Source organism: Lagopus muta, chromosome 33, assembly GCF_023343835.1.
Source record: "Lagopus muta isolate bLagMut1 chromosome 33, bLagMut1 primary, whole genome shotgun sequence".
Lineage (NCBI taxonomy): Eukaryota > Metazoa > Chordata > Aves > Galliformes > Phasianidae > Lagopus > Lagopus muta.
In genome coordinates, this window is record NC_064465.1 from 91,661 (window position 1) to 109,655 (window position 17,995).

The 17,995-nt window shown below is 54.9% G+C and overlaps 1 protein-coding gene and 1 long non-coding RNA gene across 3 annotated transcripts in view; both read left to right on the forward strand.

The window, feature by feature from the left end:
* Positions 1 to 3,005: 3,005 nt before the first annotated feature.
* LOC125686205 (telomerase protein component 1-like) overlaps positions 3,006 to 17,995 on the forward strand; it is a 59,850-nt gene continuing 44,860 nt past the window's right edge. The window contains exons 1-4 of the mRNA XM_048929949.1: positions 3,006 to 3,105; positions 7,724 to 7,897; positions 14,969 to 15,068; positions 16,868 to 16,986. Coding sequence (XP_048785906.1) covers positions 7,770 to 7,897; positions 14,969 to 15,068; positions 16,868 to 16,986 — 347 coding nt within the window. The 5' untranslated portion in view covers positions 3,006 to 3,105; positions 7,724 to 7,769. The remainder of the gene's footprint in view (positions 3,106 to 7,723; positions 7,898 to 14,968; positions 15,069 to 16,867; positions 16,987 to 17,995) is intronic.
* Positions 5,972 to 7,511, forward strand: LOC125686216 (uncharacterized). 2 transcript variants are annotated; one of them, XR_007373712.1, is made up of 3 exons: positions 5,972 to 6,394; positions 6,825 to 7,184; positions 7,455 to 7,511. It is a non-coding gene; the product is annotated as an uncharacterized LOC125686216 (long non-coding RNA). The 2 variants fall into 2 exon arrangements; XR_007373711.1 differs by lacking the exon at positions 7,455 to 7,511 and adding an exon at positions 7,255 to 7,385.

Genomic DNA, 17,995 nt, shown 5'->3' on the forward strand with positions numbered 1-17,995 from the left:
TCCAAAACCCCATTGACCCCATTGATCCCAATGACCCCAATGTCCCCACTGACCCCAAAACCCCAAAAACGCCATTGATCCCATTTTGTATCAATGACCCCATTGACCCCCAAGCCCCATTGACCCCATTGATCCCATTGTCCCCATTGACCCCAATGTCCCCACTGATCCCAAAACCCCAATGACCCCATTATGAACGAAACCCCACTGATCCCATGGTCCCCAATGTCCCCATTGACCCCATAACCCCCAAACCCCAGTGACCCCATTATAAATGAATGACCCCATTGTCCCTATTGTCTCCCAAACCCCATTGACCCCATTGATCCCATGGACCCCATTGATCCCATTGTCCCCATTGACCCCAAAACCCCACTGACCCCAATGTCCCCAATGTCCCCATTGTCCCCATTGACCCCACTGACCCCATTGACCCCAATGACTCCAATGTCCCCGTTGACCCCATTGATTCCATAATCCTATTGACCCCTTTGTCCCCACTGACCCCAATAACCCCATTGACCCCTTTGTCCCCATTGTCCTCATTGCCCCCATTGACCCCATTGACCCCAAAACTCCATTGACCCCATTATGAACGAAACCCCATTGATCCCATTCTCCCCATTGGCCCCATAACCTCAAAAACCCCACTGACCCCATTAAGAGCGAATGACCCCAATGACCCCATTGCCCCATTGGCCCCAATGACCCCACTGACCCCATTGACTCCACTGACCTCTTTCTCCCCACTGACCCCATTGACCCCACTGACCCCATCGACCCTAATGACCCCAATAACCCCATTGATCCCATTGTCTCCAATGTCCCCATTGCCTCCATTGACCCCAATGCCCCCATTGACCCCAAAGCCCCCACTGACCCCAATGCCTCCATTGACCCCACTGACCCCAAAGCCCCCATTGACCCCAAAGCCCCCATTGAACCCATTGACCCCAATGCCCCCATTGACCCCAATGCCCCCATTGACCCCACTGACCCCAAAGCCCCCATTGCCCCCATTGACCCCAAAGCCCCCATTGACCCCACTGACCCCAAAGCCCCCATTGACCCCATTGACCCCAAAGCCCCCATTGACCCCAATGCCCCCATTGACCCCACTGACCCCAAAGCCCCCATTGACCCCATTGACCCCAATGCCCCCATTGACCCCAAAGCCCCCATTGACCCCATTGACCCCAATGCCCCCATTGACCCCCATTGACCCCAAAGCCCCCATTGACCCCAATGCCACCATTGACCCCAAAGCCCCCATTGACCCCCATTGACCCCAAAGCCCCCATTGACCCTACTGATCCCATTGACCCCCCTGACCCCACACCTCCCCCAGGTCTCAGTGCTGCTCCTGCTCTGCCCCACGCTGCCGCCCCCCGACATTTTGGAGCCGCTCCGCTTCCTGCGCAGCCGTCGGACCCACAGCATCAACCTCGTCGTTGTCACTGCCCGACCCACAGCGTGAGCCCCACTGTGCCCCATAGCGCCCCATACAAACCCCGTGGCGCTACACAGAGCCCCATCCAGACCCATGGAGATCCCATAGAGACCCCATAGAGCCCCATACAGACCCATAGTGCCCCATAGAGTCTCGTAGAGACCCATTGAGATCCATAGAACCCCATGGAGCCCCATCAACCTACAGAACCCTGTTAAACCCCATAGAGAACCCGAGAGCCCTTTAATACCCCACAGATCCCATAGAGCCACACAGACCCCACAGAGACCCATAGAACCCTGTAGTGCCCCACAGACCCCATAGAGACCCACAGTGCCCCATAGAGCCCCACAAAGCCCTACAGTGCCCCCACAGACCCCATGGAGACCCTATAGAACCTCATAGAGACCCCCATACAGACCCATAGAGCTCCATAGAGCCCCATTGCCCCACAGAGACCCATAAAACTCCACAGAAACCCATAGAACCCTATAATGCCCCACAGACACCATAGAGACCCCACAGTGCCCCATAGAGCCCCGCAGACCCCATAGAGCCCGACAAAGCCCTACAGTGCCCCACAGACCCCTATAGAGACCCATAGACCCCATAGACACCCTATAGAGCCCCATACAGCCCCATACAGAACTGTAGAGACCCATAGAGATCCACAGCGCCCCCCAGAGCCCCATAAAACCCCATAGAGACCCCAAGAGCCCTATAATACCCCACAGATCCCATAGAGCCACACAGACCCCATAGAGACCCATAGAACTCTACAGTGCTCCACAGACCCCATAGAGATCCACAGTACCCCATAGAACCCCACAGACCCCATAGAGCCCCACAAAAAAACCCTACAGTGCCCCACAGACCCTGCAGAGACCCTATAGAGCCCCATACAGACCCATAGAGCCCCATAAAACCCCATAGAGACCCCAAGAGCCCTTTAATACCCCATAGATCCCATAGAGCCACACAGACCCCACAGAGACCCATAGAACCCTACAGTGCCCCACAGACCCTGCAGAGGCCCCTTAGAGCCCCATAGAGACCCCTATAGTGCCTCACAGACCTCATAGAGACCCATAGAGACCCCATAAAGACCCCATAGAGACCCATAGAGACCCATAGAGCCCCATAGATCCCCATAGAGACCCATAGAGACCCCATAGAGACCCATAGAGACACATAGAGACCCCAGAGACCCCATAGATCCCCATAGAAACCCCATAGAGTGCCACAGACAACATGGAGCCCCACAGAGCCCCATTGATCGCACCCACAACCCTAAGCCCTGCCCCCCACGTTAAGCTCCGCCCCCTTCCAATTCCCAGCATGCCCTGGGAGCCGCGCAGCGACAACTTCCTATTGGCCGGCTTCAACGAAGCAGTGCTCAGGTGGGCGGGGCTAAAAAATAAAAAGGAGGGGGTTGGAGGCTGGTAGCGGAAGTGGGCGGGGCTTTGTAGCGATGGTCACGCCCACTTCCGGTTTTGGCCCCGCCCACATCCAGGTTTGTGGCCGAAGGGGACGCGGCCTCCATGTTGGCACGGGTGGAGGCTGGCCCCGCCCACTACGGGTTGGCCCCGCCCAAGGCCCCGCCCCCCTCCCGGGAAACGGCGCTGGCTCCGCCCCCCTCCGCTGCCTGTGATTGGGTGAGGAGCTGGGAGCAATGGGATGAATGGGATGAATGGGATTAATGATGGGATGAATGGGATTCATGGGTTGTGGGGTGAGTGGGGACAATGGGGACAGTGGGAACAGTGGGGTCAATGGGGACAGTGGGGGTCAATGGGGTCTATGGGGACAACGGGGTCAATGGGGTCTATGGGGTCAATGGGGTCCTTGGGGGTCAATGGGGAAAATGTGGTCAGTGGGGTCAATGGGGACATTTGGGGGCAGTGGGGTCAATGGGGGGCAATGGGGTCAGTGGGGAACAGAGGGGACAATGGGGACAATGGGGTCACTGGGGTCAATGGGGGCAATGGGGTCAATGGGGTAAATAGGGTCAATGGGGTCATTGGGCACATTGGAGTCAATGGTGTCTATGGGGGTCAATGGGGTCAATGGGGCAATGGAGGCAATGGGGTCAATGGGGGCAATGGGGTCAATGGTGTCAATGGAGGCAGTGGGGGTCAATGGTGTCAATGGGGTCAATGGGGGCAATGGGGACAATGGGGTCAATGGGGACAATGGGGGGCAATGGGGTCAATGGGGACAATGGGGGGCAATGGGGACAATGGGGTCAATGGAGGCAGTGTAGTCAGTGGGGTCATTGGGGACATTTGGGGCAGTTGTGTCAATGGGGTCAGTGGGGTCAGTGGGGAACAGAGGGGACAATGGGGACAATGGGGTCAATGGGGACATTTGGGGCAGTGGGGACAGTGGAGTCAATGGGGCAGTGGGATCAATGGGGTCAATAGGGACAATGGGGACAATGGGGTCACTGGGGTCAATGGGGACAATGGGGACAGTGGGGGCAATGGGATCAATGGGGGCAATGGGGTCAATGGGGGCAATGGGGTCAGTGACGACAATGGAGTCCTTGGGGGTTAATGGGGATTATGGGGTCATTGGGGTCATTAGGGACATTTGGGGGCAGCTGGGTCAATGGGGAGAGTGGGGTCAGTGGGATCAATGGGGACATTTGGGGCAGTGGGGACAGTGGAGTCAATGGGGGCAGTGGGATCAATGGGGTCAATAGGGACAATGGGGACAATGGGGTCAATGGGGTCAGTGGGGAACAGAGGGGACAATGGGGACAATGGGGGCAATGGGGTCAATGGGGTCAATGGGGTCAATGGGGGCAATGGGGGCAATGGGGGCAATGGGATCAATGGGGACAATGGGGTCAATGGGGGCAATGGAGGCAATGGGGGCAATGGGGGGCAATGGGGGCAATGGGGGCAATGGGGGCAATGGGGTCAATGGGGGCAATGGGGGGCAATGGGGGCAATGGGGTCAATGGGGTCAATGGGGGGCAATGGGGTCAATGGAGGCAATGGGGTCAATGGGGGCAATGGGGGCAATGGGGGCAATGGGGGCAATGGGGACAATGGGGGGTCAATGGGGATTATGGGGTCATTGGGGTCATTAGGGACATTTGGGGCAGCTGGGTCAATGGGGAGAATGGGGTCAGTGGGATCAATGGGGACATTTGGGGACAGTGGAGTCAATGGGGTCAATGGGGTCAGTGGGGGATCTTGAGGTCAATGGAATTATAGGGTCAATGGGGGCCATTGGTGCAATGAGGGAAGTGGGATCAATAGGGTCAGTGGGGGCAATGGGGTCATTGGGCACATTGGAGTCAATGGTGTCTATGGGGGCAATGGGGTCAATGGGGGCAATGGGGGCAATGAGGTCATTAGGGACAATGGGGTCCATGGGATTTTGGGGGTCAATAGGGACAATGGGGTCAATGGGGATGATGGGGGTCAGTGGGGAACACTGGGGACAATGGGGGCAGTGGGATCGATGGGGTCAATGGGGTCAATGGGGACAATGGGATTAATGGGGTCTGTGGGGACATTGGGAACAATGGGGTTAGTGGGTTCAATGGGGTCAATGGGGGCAATGGGGGCAATGGAGGCAATGGGGTCAATGGGGTCAATGGGGGCAATGGGGTCAATGGGGTCAATGGGGGCAATGGGGGCAATGGAGGCAATGGGGTCAATGGGGTCAATGGGGGCAATGGGGGTCAATGGGGTCAATGGGGGCATTGGGGGCAATGGGGGCAATGGGGGCAATGGGGGCAATGGGGATCAATGGGGGCAATGGGGTCAATGGGGATCAATGGGGTCAATGGGGTCAATGGGGTCAATGGGGTCAATGGGGACAATGGGGGTCAATGGGGGCCATTGGGGACAATGGGGGACAATGGGGTCAATGGGATCAATGGGGGCAATGGGGTCAATGGGGATCAATGGGGACAATGGGGTCAATGGGATCAATGGGGGCAATGGGGTCAATGGGGATCAATGGGGACAATGGGGTCAATGGGATCAATGGGGGCAATGGGGTCAATGGGGATCAATGGGGACAATGGGGTCAATGGGATCAATGGGGGCAATGGGGTCAGTGGGGTCAATGGGGGCAGTGGGGGCAGTGGGGGCAGTGGGGGGCAATTGGGGCAATTGGGGCAATGGGGTCAATGGGGGCAATGGGGGCAATGGGGTCAATGGGATCAATGGGGGCAATGGGGTCAATGGGGATCAATGGGGACAATGGGGTCAATGGGATCAATGGGGGCAATGGGGTCAATGGGGATCAATGGGGACAATGGGGTCAATGGGATCAATGGGGGCAATGGGGGTCAATGGGGATCAATGGGGACAATGGGGTCAATGGGATCAATGGGGGCAATGGGGTCAGTGGGGTCAATGGGGGCAGTGGGGGCAGTGGGGGCAGTGGGGGGCAATTGGGGCAATTGGGGCAATGGGGGTCAATGGGGGCAATGGGGGCAATGGGGTCAATGGGATCAATGGGGGCAGTGGGGCATTGATGGGCTCTAATGGGATCTGATTGACTCTAATAGCTCTGATGGGCTCTAATTGGTTTTGATGGGCTCTAATTAGCTCTAATTAGCTCTAATGGGCTCTAATTAGGTCTAATGGGTTCTAATTGGTTCTGATGGGCTCTGATGGGCTCTAATTAGATCTAATGGGCTCTAATTGGTTCTGATGGACTCTAATGGGCTGTAATTAGGTCTAATGGGCTCTAATTAAGTCTAATGGGCTCTAATTGGTTCTAATGAGCTCTAATTAGCTCTAATGGGATCTAATGGGGTCAAATTAGGTCTAGTGGGCTCTAATTGGTTGTGATGGGCTCCAACGGGCTCTAATTAGGTGTAATGCGCTCTAATTGGTTTTGGTGGGCTCTAATGGGCTCTAATTAGATCTAATGGGCTCTAATTGGTTCTGATGGGCTCTAATTAGCTCTAATTCGGTCTAATGGACTCTAATTGGTTCTGATCGTCTAAAATGGGCTCTAATTAGGTCGAACGGTCTCTAATGGGTTCCAATGGGCTCTAATTGGCTCTGATGAGCTCTAATGGGCTCTAATTAGATCTAATGGGCTCTAATTGGTTCTGATGGGTTCTGATGAGCTCTAATGGGCTCTATTTGGTTCTGATGGACTCTAATTGGTTCTAATTGGTTCTGATGGGCTTGGATGGGCTCTCATTAGGTCTAATGGGCTCTAATGGGCTGTCATTAGGTCTAATGGGCTCTATTTGGATCTGATAGACTTTAATGGGTTCTAATTAGGTCTAATGAGCTCTAATGGGCTCTCATTGGGTCTAATGGGCTCAAACGGGATCTGATAGACTTTAATGGGTTCTAATTAGGTCTAATTAGCTCTAATGGGCTCTCATTAGGTCTAATAGGCTCTATTTGGTTCTGATGTTCTCCAACAGGCTCTAATTAGATCTAATGGGCTCTAATTGGTTCTGATGGGCTGTAATGGGCTCTAATTAGGTCTAATTATGTCTAATGGGCTTTAATTAGGTCTAACGGTCTCTAAGGGGCTCCAATGGGCTCTAATTAGTTCTAATGGGCTCTATTTGGTTCTGATGGACTCTAATTGGTTCTAATTGGTTCTGATGGGCTTGGATGGGCTCTAATTAGGTCTAATGGGCTCTAATGGGCTCTAATTAGGTCTAATGAGCTCTAATGGGCTCTCATTAGGTCTAATGGGCTCTATTTGGTTCTGATAGACTTTAATGGGTTCTAATTAGGTCTAATTAGGTCTAATGGGCTTTAATTAGGTCTAACGGTCTCTAATGGGCTCTAATGGGCTCTCATTAGGTCTAATGGGCTCTAATTGGTTCTGATGGGCTCTAATGGGTTCTAATTAGATCTAATGAGCTCCAATGGGCTCTCATTAGGTCTAATGGGCTCTATTTGGTTCTGATAGACTTTAATGGGTTCTAATTAGGTCTAATTAGGTCTAATGGGCTTTAATTAGGTCTAACGGTCTCTAATGGGCTCTAATGGGCTCTCATTAGGTCTAATGGGCTCTAATTGGTTCTGATGGGCTCTAATGGGTTCTAATTAGATCTAATGAGCTCCAATGGGCTCTCATTAGGTCTAATGGGCTCAAACGGGATCTGATAGACTCCAATGGGCTCTAATGAGATCTGATGGGATCTGATGGCCTCTCATGGGATCTGATTGGCTCTGACGGGCTCCGGTGGGATCTGATTGGCTCGGCTGATCTCTAAGGGGCCCTGATTGGCTCCGTCGGCCTCTAATTAGCGCTAATTGTGCCGCGCAGGCGCTGGCGCTCCGTCCGCCTCTTCGTGTCGTCCACGTTTGCCGACATGGCGGCCGAGCGCGACGCGCTGGTGAGGGCGGCGCTGCCCAGGCTGAGGGCCATGGCTGCCCCACACGGCGTGGGGCTGAGCGAGGTGGATCTGCGCTGGGGGGTGGACGACCCCGACCCACGGAGGTCAGCCGGGACGCCAGGGGGTGACCTTTGACCCCTGGAACGACCCTCTGCCCCATTGACCCCAATGGCGTCAGCCAACCCCAATGGTCCCCATTGACCCCACAGCCCCATAACCCCATTGATCCCATTATGAGCAAATGACCCCATTGACCCCAAAACCCCATTGACCCCATTGATCCCATTGACCCCATTGACCCCAATGTCCCCACTGACCCCCAAACCCCAATGACCCCATTATGAACGAAACCCCACTGATCCCATTGTCCCCAATGTCCCTATTGACCCCATTGTCCCCATTGTCTCCAAAACCCCATTGACCCCATTGACCCCATTGATCCCATTGACCCCATTGACCCCAAAACCCCACTGACCCCATTGTCCCCAATGTCCCCATTGACCCCATTGTCCCCATTGTCTCCAAAACCCCATTGACCCCATTGATCCCAATGACCCCAATGTCCCCACTGACCCCAAAACCCCAAAAACCCCATTGATCCCATTTTGTATCAATGACCCCATTGACCCCATTGATCCCATTGTCCCCATTGACCCCAAAACCCCCACTGACCCCCAATGTCCCCATTGTCCCCATTGACCCCACTGACCCCATTGACCCCAATGACTCCAATGTCCCCGTTGACCCCATTGATTCCATAATCCTATTGACCCCAATGACCCCACTGACCCTAATAACCCCATTGACCCCTTTATCCCCACTGACCCCATTGACCCCACTGACCCCACTGACCCCATCGACCCTAATGACCCCAATAACCCCATTGACCCCTTTGTCCCCATTGTCCTCATTGCCCCCATTGACCCCAAAACTCCACTGACCCCATTACGAATGAAACCCTATTGATTCCATTGTCCCCCTTGTCTCCATTGACCCCATAATCCCCAAACCCCATTGACCCCATTATGAACGAAAACCCCATTGATCCCATGGACCCCAGTGACCCCAGTGACCCCAATGACCCCACTGACCCCAATGACCCCAATGACTCCATTGACCCCAATGACCCCATTGCCCCCATTGTCCCCCAATGACCCCATTGACTCCATCAACCCCATTGACCCCAAATAATGCCAGTGACCCCAATGACCCCAATGACCCAATGACCCCATTGACCCCCATTGACCCCATTAACCCCAATGGCCCCAATGACCCCATTGACCACAATGACCCCATTGATTTGAATGACCCCAAATTATGCCAGTGACCCCAATGATCCCATTGACCCCATTGATCCCATTGACCCCATTGACCCCATTGACCCTAATGACCCCATTGACCCCATTGACCACAATGACCCCATTGACCCCCAATGACCACAATGACCCCATTGACCTGAATGACCCCAATGACCCTATTTGAACCCAATGACCCCAGTGACCTCATTGACCCCAATGATGTCACCCCACCCCAATGATCCCCATTGACCTCAATGACTCCAATGACCCCATTGACCCCATCGACCCCCAATGACCCCATTAACTCCATTGACCCCAATGATGTCACCCAACCCCAAAGATATCACCCAACCCCGATGGTCCCCATTGACCCCAATGACCCCATTGACTCCGAATGACCCATCGACCCCAATGTCCCCATTGACTCCATTGACCCCAATGACATTTCTCAACCCCATTGACCCCCATTGACGCCCATGACCCCAATGACCCCCTCGACCCCAATGACCCCCAATGGCGTCACCCAACCCCAATGACCTGATTGACCCCATGACCCCAATGACCCCAATGGCGTCACCCAACCCCATGGATCCCCGCTGACCCCCACTGACCCCAGTTACTCCATTGACCCCATTGACCCCAATGACCCCGATGACCCCAATGACCCGATTGACCCCAATGACGCCATTGACCCCAATAACCCCAGTTATGTCACCCAGCCCCAATGATCCCCACTGCCCCCATTAACCCCAATGACCCCAATGACCCCATGGACCCCAGTGACCCCAGTGACCCCAATGACCCCATTGCCCCCATTGTCCCCAATGACCCCATTGACTCCATCAACCCCATTGACCCCAAATAATGCCAGTGACCTCAATGACCCCATTGACCCACTGACCCCACTGACCCCAATGACCCTATTGAACACAAAGACCCCAGTGACCCCATTGACCCCATTAACCCCAATGGCCCCAATGACCCCATTGACCACAATGACCCCATTGACCTGAATGTCCCCCAAATTATGCCAGTGACCCCAATGATCCCATTGACCCCATTGACCCCATCGACCCCAATGACCCCATTAACTCCATTGACCCCAATGGCGTCAGCCAACCCCAATGGTCCCCATTGACCCCACAGCCCCATAACCCCATTGATCCCATTATGAGCAAATGACCCCATTGACCCCCAAAACCCCATTGACCCCATTGATCCCATTGACCCCATTGTCCCCAATGTCCCCATTGACCCCATAACCCCCAAACCCCATTGACCCCATTATAAGTGAATGACCCCATTGTCCCTATTGCCCCCATTGACCCCATTGTCCCCATTGTCTCCAAAACCCCAAAACCCAATTGATCCCAATGACCCCAATGTCCCCATTGACCCCACAGCCCCATAACCCCATTGATCCCATTATGAGCAAATGACCCCATAGACCCCAAAACCCCATTGACCCCCATTGATCCCATTGACCCCATTGATCCCATTGACCCCATTGACCCCAATGTCCCCACTGACCCCAAAACCCCACTGACCCCATTGTCCCCAATGTCCCCATTGACCCCATAACCCCCAAACCCTATTGACCCCATTATAAGTGAATGACCCCATTGTCCCTATTGCCCCCATTGACCCCAATGTCCCCACTGACCCCAAAACCCCCATTGATCCCATTTTGTATCAATGACCCCATTGACTCCCAAACCCCATTGACCCCATTGACCCCATTGACCCCATTGATCCCATTGTCCCCATTGACCCCATTGACCCCAATGACTCCAATGTCCCCGTTGACCCCCATTGATTCCATAATCCTATTGACCCCAATGACCCCACTGACCCTAATAACCCCATTGACCCCTTTGTCCCCATTGTCCTCATTGCCCCCATTGACCCCATTGACCCCATAATCCCCAAACCCCATTGACCCCATTATGAACGAAACCCCATTGATCCCATGGACCCCAGTGACCCCAGTGACCCCAATGACCCCAATGACTCCATTGACCCCAATGACCCCATTGCCCCCATTGTCCCCAATGACCCCATTGACTCCATCAACCCCATTGACCCCAAATAATGCCAGTGACCCCAATGACCCCATTGACCCAATGACCCCATTGACCCAATGACCCCAGTGACCCCATTGACCCCATTAACCCCAATGGCCCCAATGACCCTATTGAACCCAATGACCCCTGTGACCCCATTGACCACAATGACCCCATTGACCTGAATGACCCCAAATTATGCCAGTGACCCCAATGATCCCATTGACCCCATTGACCCCATTGACCCTAATGACCCCATTGACCCCATTGACCACATGACCCCATTGACCCCATTGACCACAATGACCCCATTGACCTGAATGACCCCAATGACCCTATTTGAACCCAATGACCCCAGTGACCTCATTGACCCCAATGATGTCAACCAACCCCAATGGTCCAGATTGACCCCACTGACCCCAATGACTCCAATGACCCCTTTGACTCCATTGACTCCATTGACCCCAATGATGTCACCCCACCCCAATGATCCCCACTGACCCCAATGATTCCAATGACCCCATTGACCCCATCGATCCCAATGACCCCATTAACTCCATTGACCCCAATGATGTCACCCAACCCCAATGGTCCCCATTGACCCCAATGACCTCAGTGATTCCATTGATCCCATTGACCTAATTGATCCCAATGACCCCAATGACCCCAGTGACTGCAGTGACCCCAATGACCCCAATGACCCCATTGACCCCAATGACCCCATTGTCCCCAATGACCCCATTGACCACAATGACCCCATTGACCCCATTGACCACAATGACCCCATTGACCTGAATGACCCCAAATTATGCCAGTGACCCCAATGATCCCATTGACCCCATTGACCCCAATGATCCCATTGACCACAATGACCCCATTGACCCCATTGACCCCATTGACCCCAATGACCCCATTGACCTGAATGACCCCAATGACCCTATTTGAACCCAATGACCCCAGTGACCTCATTGACACCAGTGATGTCACCCAACCCCAATGGTCCAGATTGACCCCACTGACCCCAATGACTCCAATGACCCCATTGACCCCATCGACCCCAATGACTCCATTAACTCCATTGACCCCAATGATGTCACCCAACCCCGATGGTCCCCATTGACCCCAATGACCCCATTGACCCGAATGACCCATCGACCCCAAAGTCTACATTGACTCCATTGACCCCAATGACGTCACCCAACCCCAATGATCCCCATTGACCCCAATGACCCCAATGACATTTCTCAACCCCATTGACCCCCATTGACGCCCATGACCCCAATGACCCCCTCGCCCCCAATGACCCCAGTGACGTCACCCAACCCCAATGACCCCATGGACCTCAGTGACCCAATGTCCCCAATGACCCCATCGACCCCTTAACCCCAAATAGAACTCAGTGACCCCAAATGATGCCAGTGACCCCAATGGCGTCACCCAACCCCAATGACCTGATTGACCCCATGACCCCAATGACCCCAATGGCGTCACCCAACCCCATGGATCCCCGCTGACCCCCACTGACCCCAGTTACTCCATTGACCCCATTGACCCCAATGACCTCAGGACCCCAATGTCCTGATTGACCCCAATGACGCCATCGACCCCAATAACCCCAGTTATGTCACCCAGCCCCAATGATCCCCATTGACCCCAATGACCCCAATGACCCCATTGTCCCCAATGACCCCATTGACTCCATCAACCCCATTGACCCCAAATAATGCCAGTGACCTCAATGACCCCATTGACCCACTGACCCCACTGACCCCAATGACCCTATTGAACACAATGACCCCAGTGACCCCATTGACCCCATTAACCCCAATGGCCCCAATGACCCCATTGACCACAATGACCCCAAATTATGCCAGTGACCCCAATGATCCCATTGACCCCATTGACCCCATTGACCCTTATGACCCCATTGACCCCATTGACCCCAATGACCCCATTGACCCCATTGACCACAATGACCCCATTGACCTGAATGACCCCAATGACCCTATTTGAACCCAATGACCCCAGTGACCTCATTGACCCCAATGATGTCACCCCACCCCAATGATCCCCATTGAACTCAATGACTCCAATGATCCCATTGACCCCAATGACCCCATTATCCCCAATGACCCCAGTGACCCCAATGACTCCATCAATCCCAATGATCCCATTGACTCCATTGACCCCAATGACCCCAATGACATTTCTCAACCCCATTGACCCCCATTGACGCCCATGACCCCAATGACCCCCTCGACCCCAATGACCCCAGTGACGTCACCCAACCCCAATGACCCCATGGACCTCAGTGACCCAATGTCCCCATTGATCCCATCGACTCCATAACCCCAAATAGAACTCAGTGACCCCAAATGATGCCAGTGACCCCAATGGCGTCACCCAACCCCAATGACCTGATTGACCCCATGACCCCAATGACCCCAATGGCGTCACCCAACCCCATGGATCCCCGCTGACCCCCACTGACCCCAGTTACTCCATTGACCCCGTTGACCCCAATGACCTCAGGACCCCGATGACCCCATTGACCCCAATGACGCCATTGACCCCAATAACCCCAGTTATGTCACCCAGCCCCAATGATCCCCATTGACCCCAATGACCCCAATCACCCCATGACCCCAATGACCCCATTGATCCCAATGACCCCATTGACCCCAATGACCCCAATGACTCCATCCACCCCATTGACCCCAAATTATGCCAATGACCCCAATGACTCCATTGACCCCATTGCCCCCATTGCCCCCATTGTCCCCAATGTCTCCATCAACCCCAATGACCCCAGTGACCCCAATGACACCATTGACCCCAAATGATGCCAGGGGCCCCAATGATGTCATCCAACCCATTGACCCCCATTGACCCCCACGATCCCAATAACCCCGTTGACCCCTTTGTCCCCACTGACCCCATTGACCCCACTGACCCCACTGACCCCATCGACCCTAATGACCCCAATAACCCCATTGACCCCTTTGTCCCCATTGTCCTCATTGCCCCCATTGCCCCCATTGACCCCAAAACTCCACTGACCCCATTACGAATGAAACCCCATTAATCCCATGGACCCCAGTGACCCCAGTGACCCCAATGACCCCATTGCCCCCATTGTCCCCAATGACCCCATTGACTCCATCAACCCGATTGACCCCAAATAATGCCAGTGACCTCAATGACCCCATTGACCCACTGACCCCACTGACCCCAATGACCCTATTGAACACAATGACCCCAGTGACCCCATTGACCCCATTAACCCCAATGGCCCCAATGACCCCATTGACCACAATGACCCCAAATTATGCCAGTGACCCCAGTGATCCCATTGACCCCATTGACCCCATTGACCCTAATGACCCCATTGACCCCATTGACCACAATGACCCCATTGACCTGAATGACCCCAATGACCCTATTTGAACCCAATGACCCCAGTGACCTCATTGACCCCAATGATGTCACCCAACCCCAATGGTCCAGATTGACCCCACTGACCCCAATGACTCCAATGACCCCAATGATGTCACCCAACCCCAATGACCCCTGACCCTATGACCCTTGACCTCACAACCCCCAATCCCACAGCCCGTGACCCCAATGACCCCTGACCACGTCACCACCTGACCTCTGACCCCATGACCTCTGGCCCCATGCCCCCAGTGACCCCATAACCCCAACGACCCCACGGCCCCCGTGACCTCAACCACCTCATAACTCCGTGACCCCCATGATGCCATGACTCCTGACCCCGTGACCTCTGACCCCATGACCTTTGACCCCACCGCAGGCAGGTGGAGCTGTGCCTGGAGGAGGTGACGCGCAGTGACATCATCGTGGGGGTCCTGGGAGAGCGCTATGGGGCACGGGCACCAAGCCCCCCCCCACAGGTGACCCCAATGACCCCGCTGACCCCAAAGTCCCCATTGACCCCACTGACCCCGATGACCCCCAGTGACTCCAGTTGACCCCACTGACCTCAGTGTCCCCATTGACCCCAATGACCCCATTGTCCCCATTGTCCCCATTGACCCCCAATGTTCCCCAGTGACCCCATTGTCCCTATTGACCCCATTGACCCCATTGTCCCCATTGTTCCCACTGTCCCCATTGTCCCCATTGACCCCAATATTCCTGTAGACCCCAATGTCCCCATTGTCCCCATTGACCCCATTGTCCCCATTGACCCCAATAATCCTATTGACCCCAATGTCCCCATTGTCCCCATTGACCCCAAGAATCCCACTGACCCCACTGTCCCCATTGTCCCCATTGTCCCCATTGTCCCCACTGTCCCCATTGGTCCCACTGACCCCACTGTTCCCCTTAACCCCACTGACCCCATTGTCCCCATTGACCCCAATAATCCTATTGACCCCAATGTCCCCATTGTCCCCATTGACCCCAACATTCCTATTGTCCCCAGTGTCCTCACAGACCCCAATGCCCCACATTGACCCTATTGTCCCCATAGCCCCCAATGTCCCCATTGACCCCAATATCCCCACTGACCCCAATGTCCCCATAGCTCCCAATGTCCCCAGTGTCTCTATTGACCCCAATGACCTCAGTCAACCCCATTGTCCCCATTGACCCCACTGACCCCATTGACCCCAATATTCCTGTCAACTCCAATGTCCCCATTGTCCCCACTGACCCCAGTGTCCCCATTGACCCCATTGATCCCACTGACGCCAATGTCCCCATTGACCCCATTGTCCCCATTGACCCCCAATGTTCCCCACTGACCTCAGTGCCCCCTATTGTCCCTGTGGATCCCAATATCCCCACTGATCCCAACGTCCCCATAGCCCCCAATGTCCCCAATGTCCCTATTGACCCCATTGACCCCACTGACCCCATTTGACCCCACTGACCCCACTGACCCCAATGACCCCCAGTGACTCCAGTTGACCCCAATGACCTCAGTGTCCCCATTGACCCCATTATCCCCCTTGACCCCAATATTTCTGTAGACCCCAATGTCCCCATTGCACCCAATGACCCCATTGACCCCATTGTCCCCATTGACCCCATTGACCCCAAGAATCTCACTGACCCCACTGTCCCCATTGTCCCCATTGACCCCATTGTCCCCACTGTCCCCATTGTTCCCACTGACCCCACTGTTCCCCTTAACCCCATTGACCCCATTGTCCCCATTGACCCCAATAACCCTATTGACCCCAATGTCCCCATTGTCCCCATTGACTCCAGTGTTCCTATTGTCCCCAGTGTCCTCATAGAACCCAATGCCCCCATTGACCCCATTGTCCCCATAGCCCCCAATGTCCCCAATGTCCCTATTGACCCCAATGACCTCAGTCAACCTCATTGTCCCCTTTGACCCCAATGATCCCATTGACCCCAATGTCCCCAAAGTCCCCATTGACCCCATTGCCCCCATTTCCCCCATTGCCCCCGTTGTCCCCATTGACCCCATTGTCCCCATTGCCACCATTGCCCCCATTTCAACCATTGTCCCCGTTGCCCCCAATGCCCCCATTGACCCCATTTTCCCCATTGTCCCCAATGTCCCTATTGACCCCAATGACCCCTTTGCCCCCATTGTCCTCAATGACCCCAGGGACCTCATTGACCCCATTGACCCCACAGCCCCCAATTGTCCCCAATGTCCCTATTGACCCCATTGACCCCATTTCCCCCGTTGACCCCACTGACCCCACAGGGTTTCCCCCCTGGCCGCTCAGTGACAGAACTGGAGCTGCGGATGTTCCTGCAGCGCTGGAGCTCCGCCCCCGGCCCCGCCCCCGCCCTCATTTACATACGAGACCCCGCCTTCCTTCAGTAAGGACATGGGAAGGGGGCGTGGCCCTGGGCAAAAGGGGGCGTGGCCAAAAAGCCAGGGAGCACAGTGGGGGTGTGGCCTAAGTGTGGGCGTGGCCTAAAAATAGAGGGGCGTGGCTTCAACATGGAGGGGGCGGGGCTTAGGATGGGGCATGGCCTCTACGTGGGATTGTCATCCAATCAGTGGGAGGCGCGGTTTTAATGTGGGTGTGGCCGGATTGATGAGGGGGCGGGGCTTAAAACAGGGGGTGTGGCCTCAAAATGGAGGGACATCAATGGGGACATGGGGGTCAGGGGGGGCTGTGGGGTCACTGGGGACATTGGGGTTAATTGGGACGTTGGGGGTTAATTGGGATCAATGGGGATGTGGGGCATCAATGGGGGCAATAGGGTCAATGGGGACATTGGGGTCAGCGGGGACAATGGGGGACATTTGGGTCTATGGGGTCATTGGGGTCAATGAGGGTTGTGGGGTCATCGGGGATGTTGGGGTCATTGGGGACATTTGGGTCTAAGGGGACATTGGGGTCAATGGGATCATTGGGGTCAGTGGGGCCAATGGGGTCAAGGGGGACATTGGGGTCAATGGGGGCAATGGGGGGAGTGGGGTCTATGGGGTCAATGGGGACATTGGGGGCTTTGGGGCCAATGGGGTCAGTGGGGCCAATGGGGTGATTGAAGTCAATGGGAACATTGGGGTCAGTGGGGGCAATGGGGTCTATGGGGTCAGTGGGGTCATTGGGGTCACTGGAGGCATTGATGGCAATGGGGTCAGTGGGGTCTATGGGGTCAGTGCTTTCTATGGGGTGAAAGGGGGCATTGGGGCTTTGGGGTCAGTGGGGATCTGGGAACAATGGGGGACATTGGAGTCAATGGGGGACATTGGGGTCAGTGGGGCCAATGGGGTCAAGGGGGACATTGGGGTCAATGGGGGCAATGGGGGGAGTGGGGTCTATGGGGTCAATGGGGTCAATGGAGACATTGGGGTGATTGAAGTCAGTGGGGACGT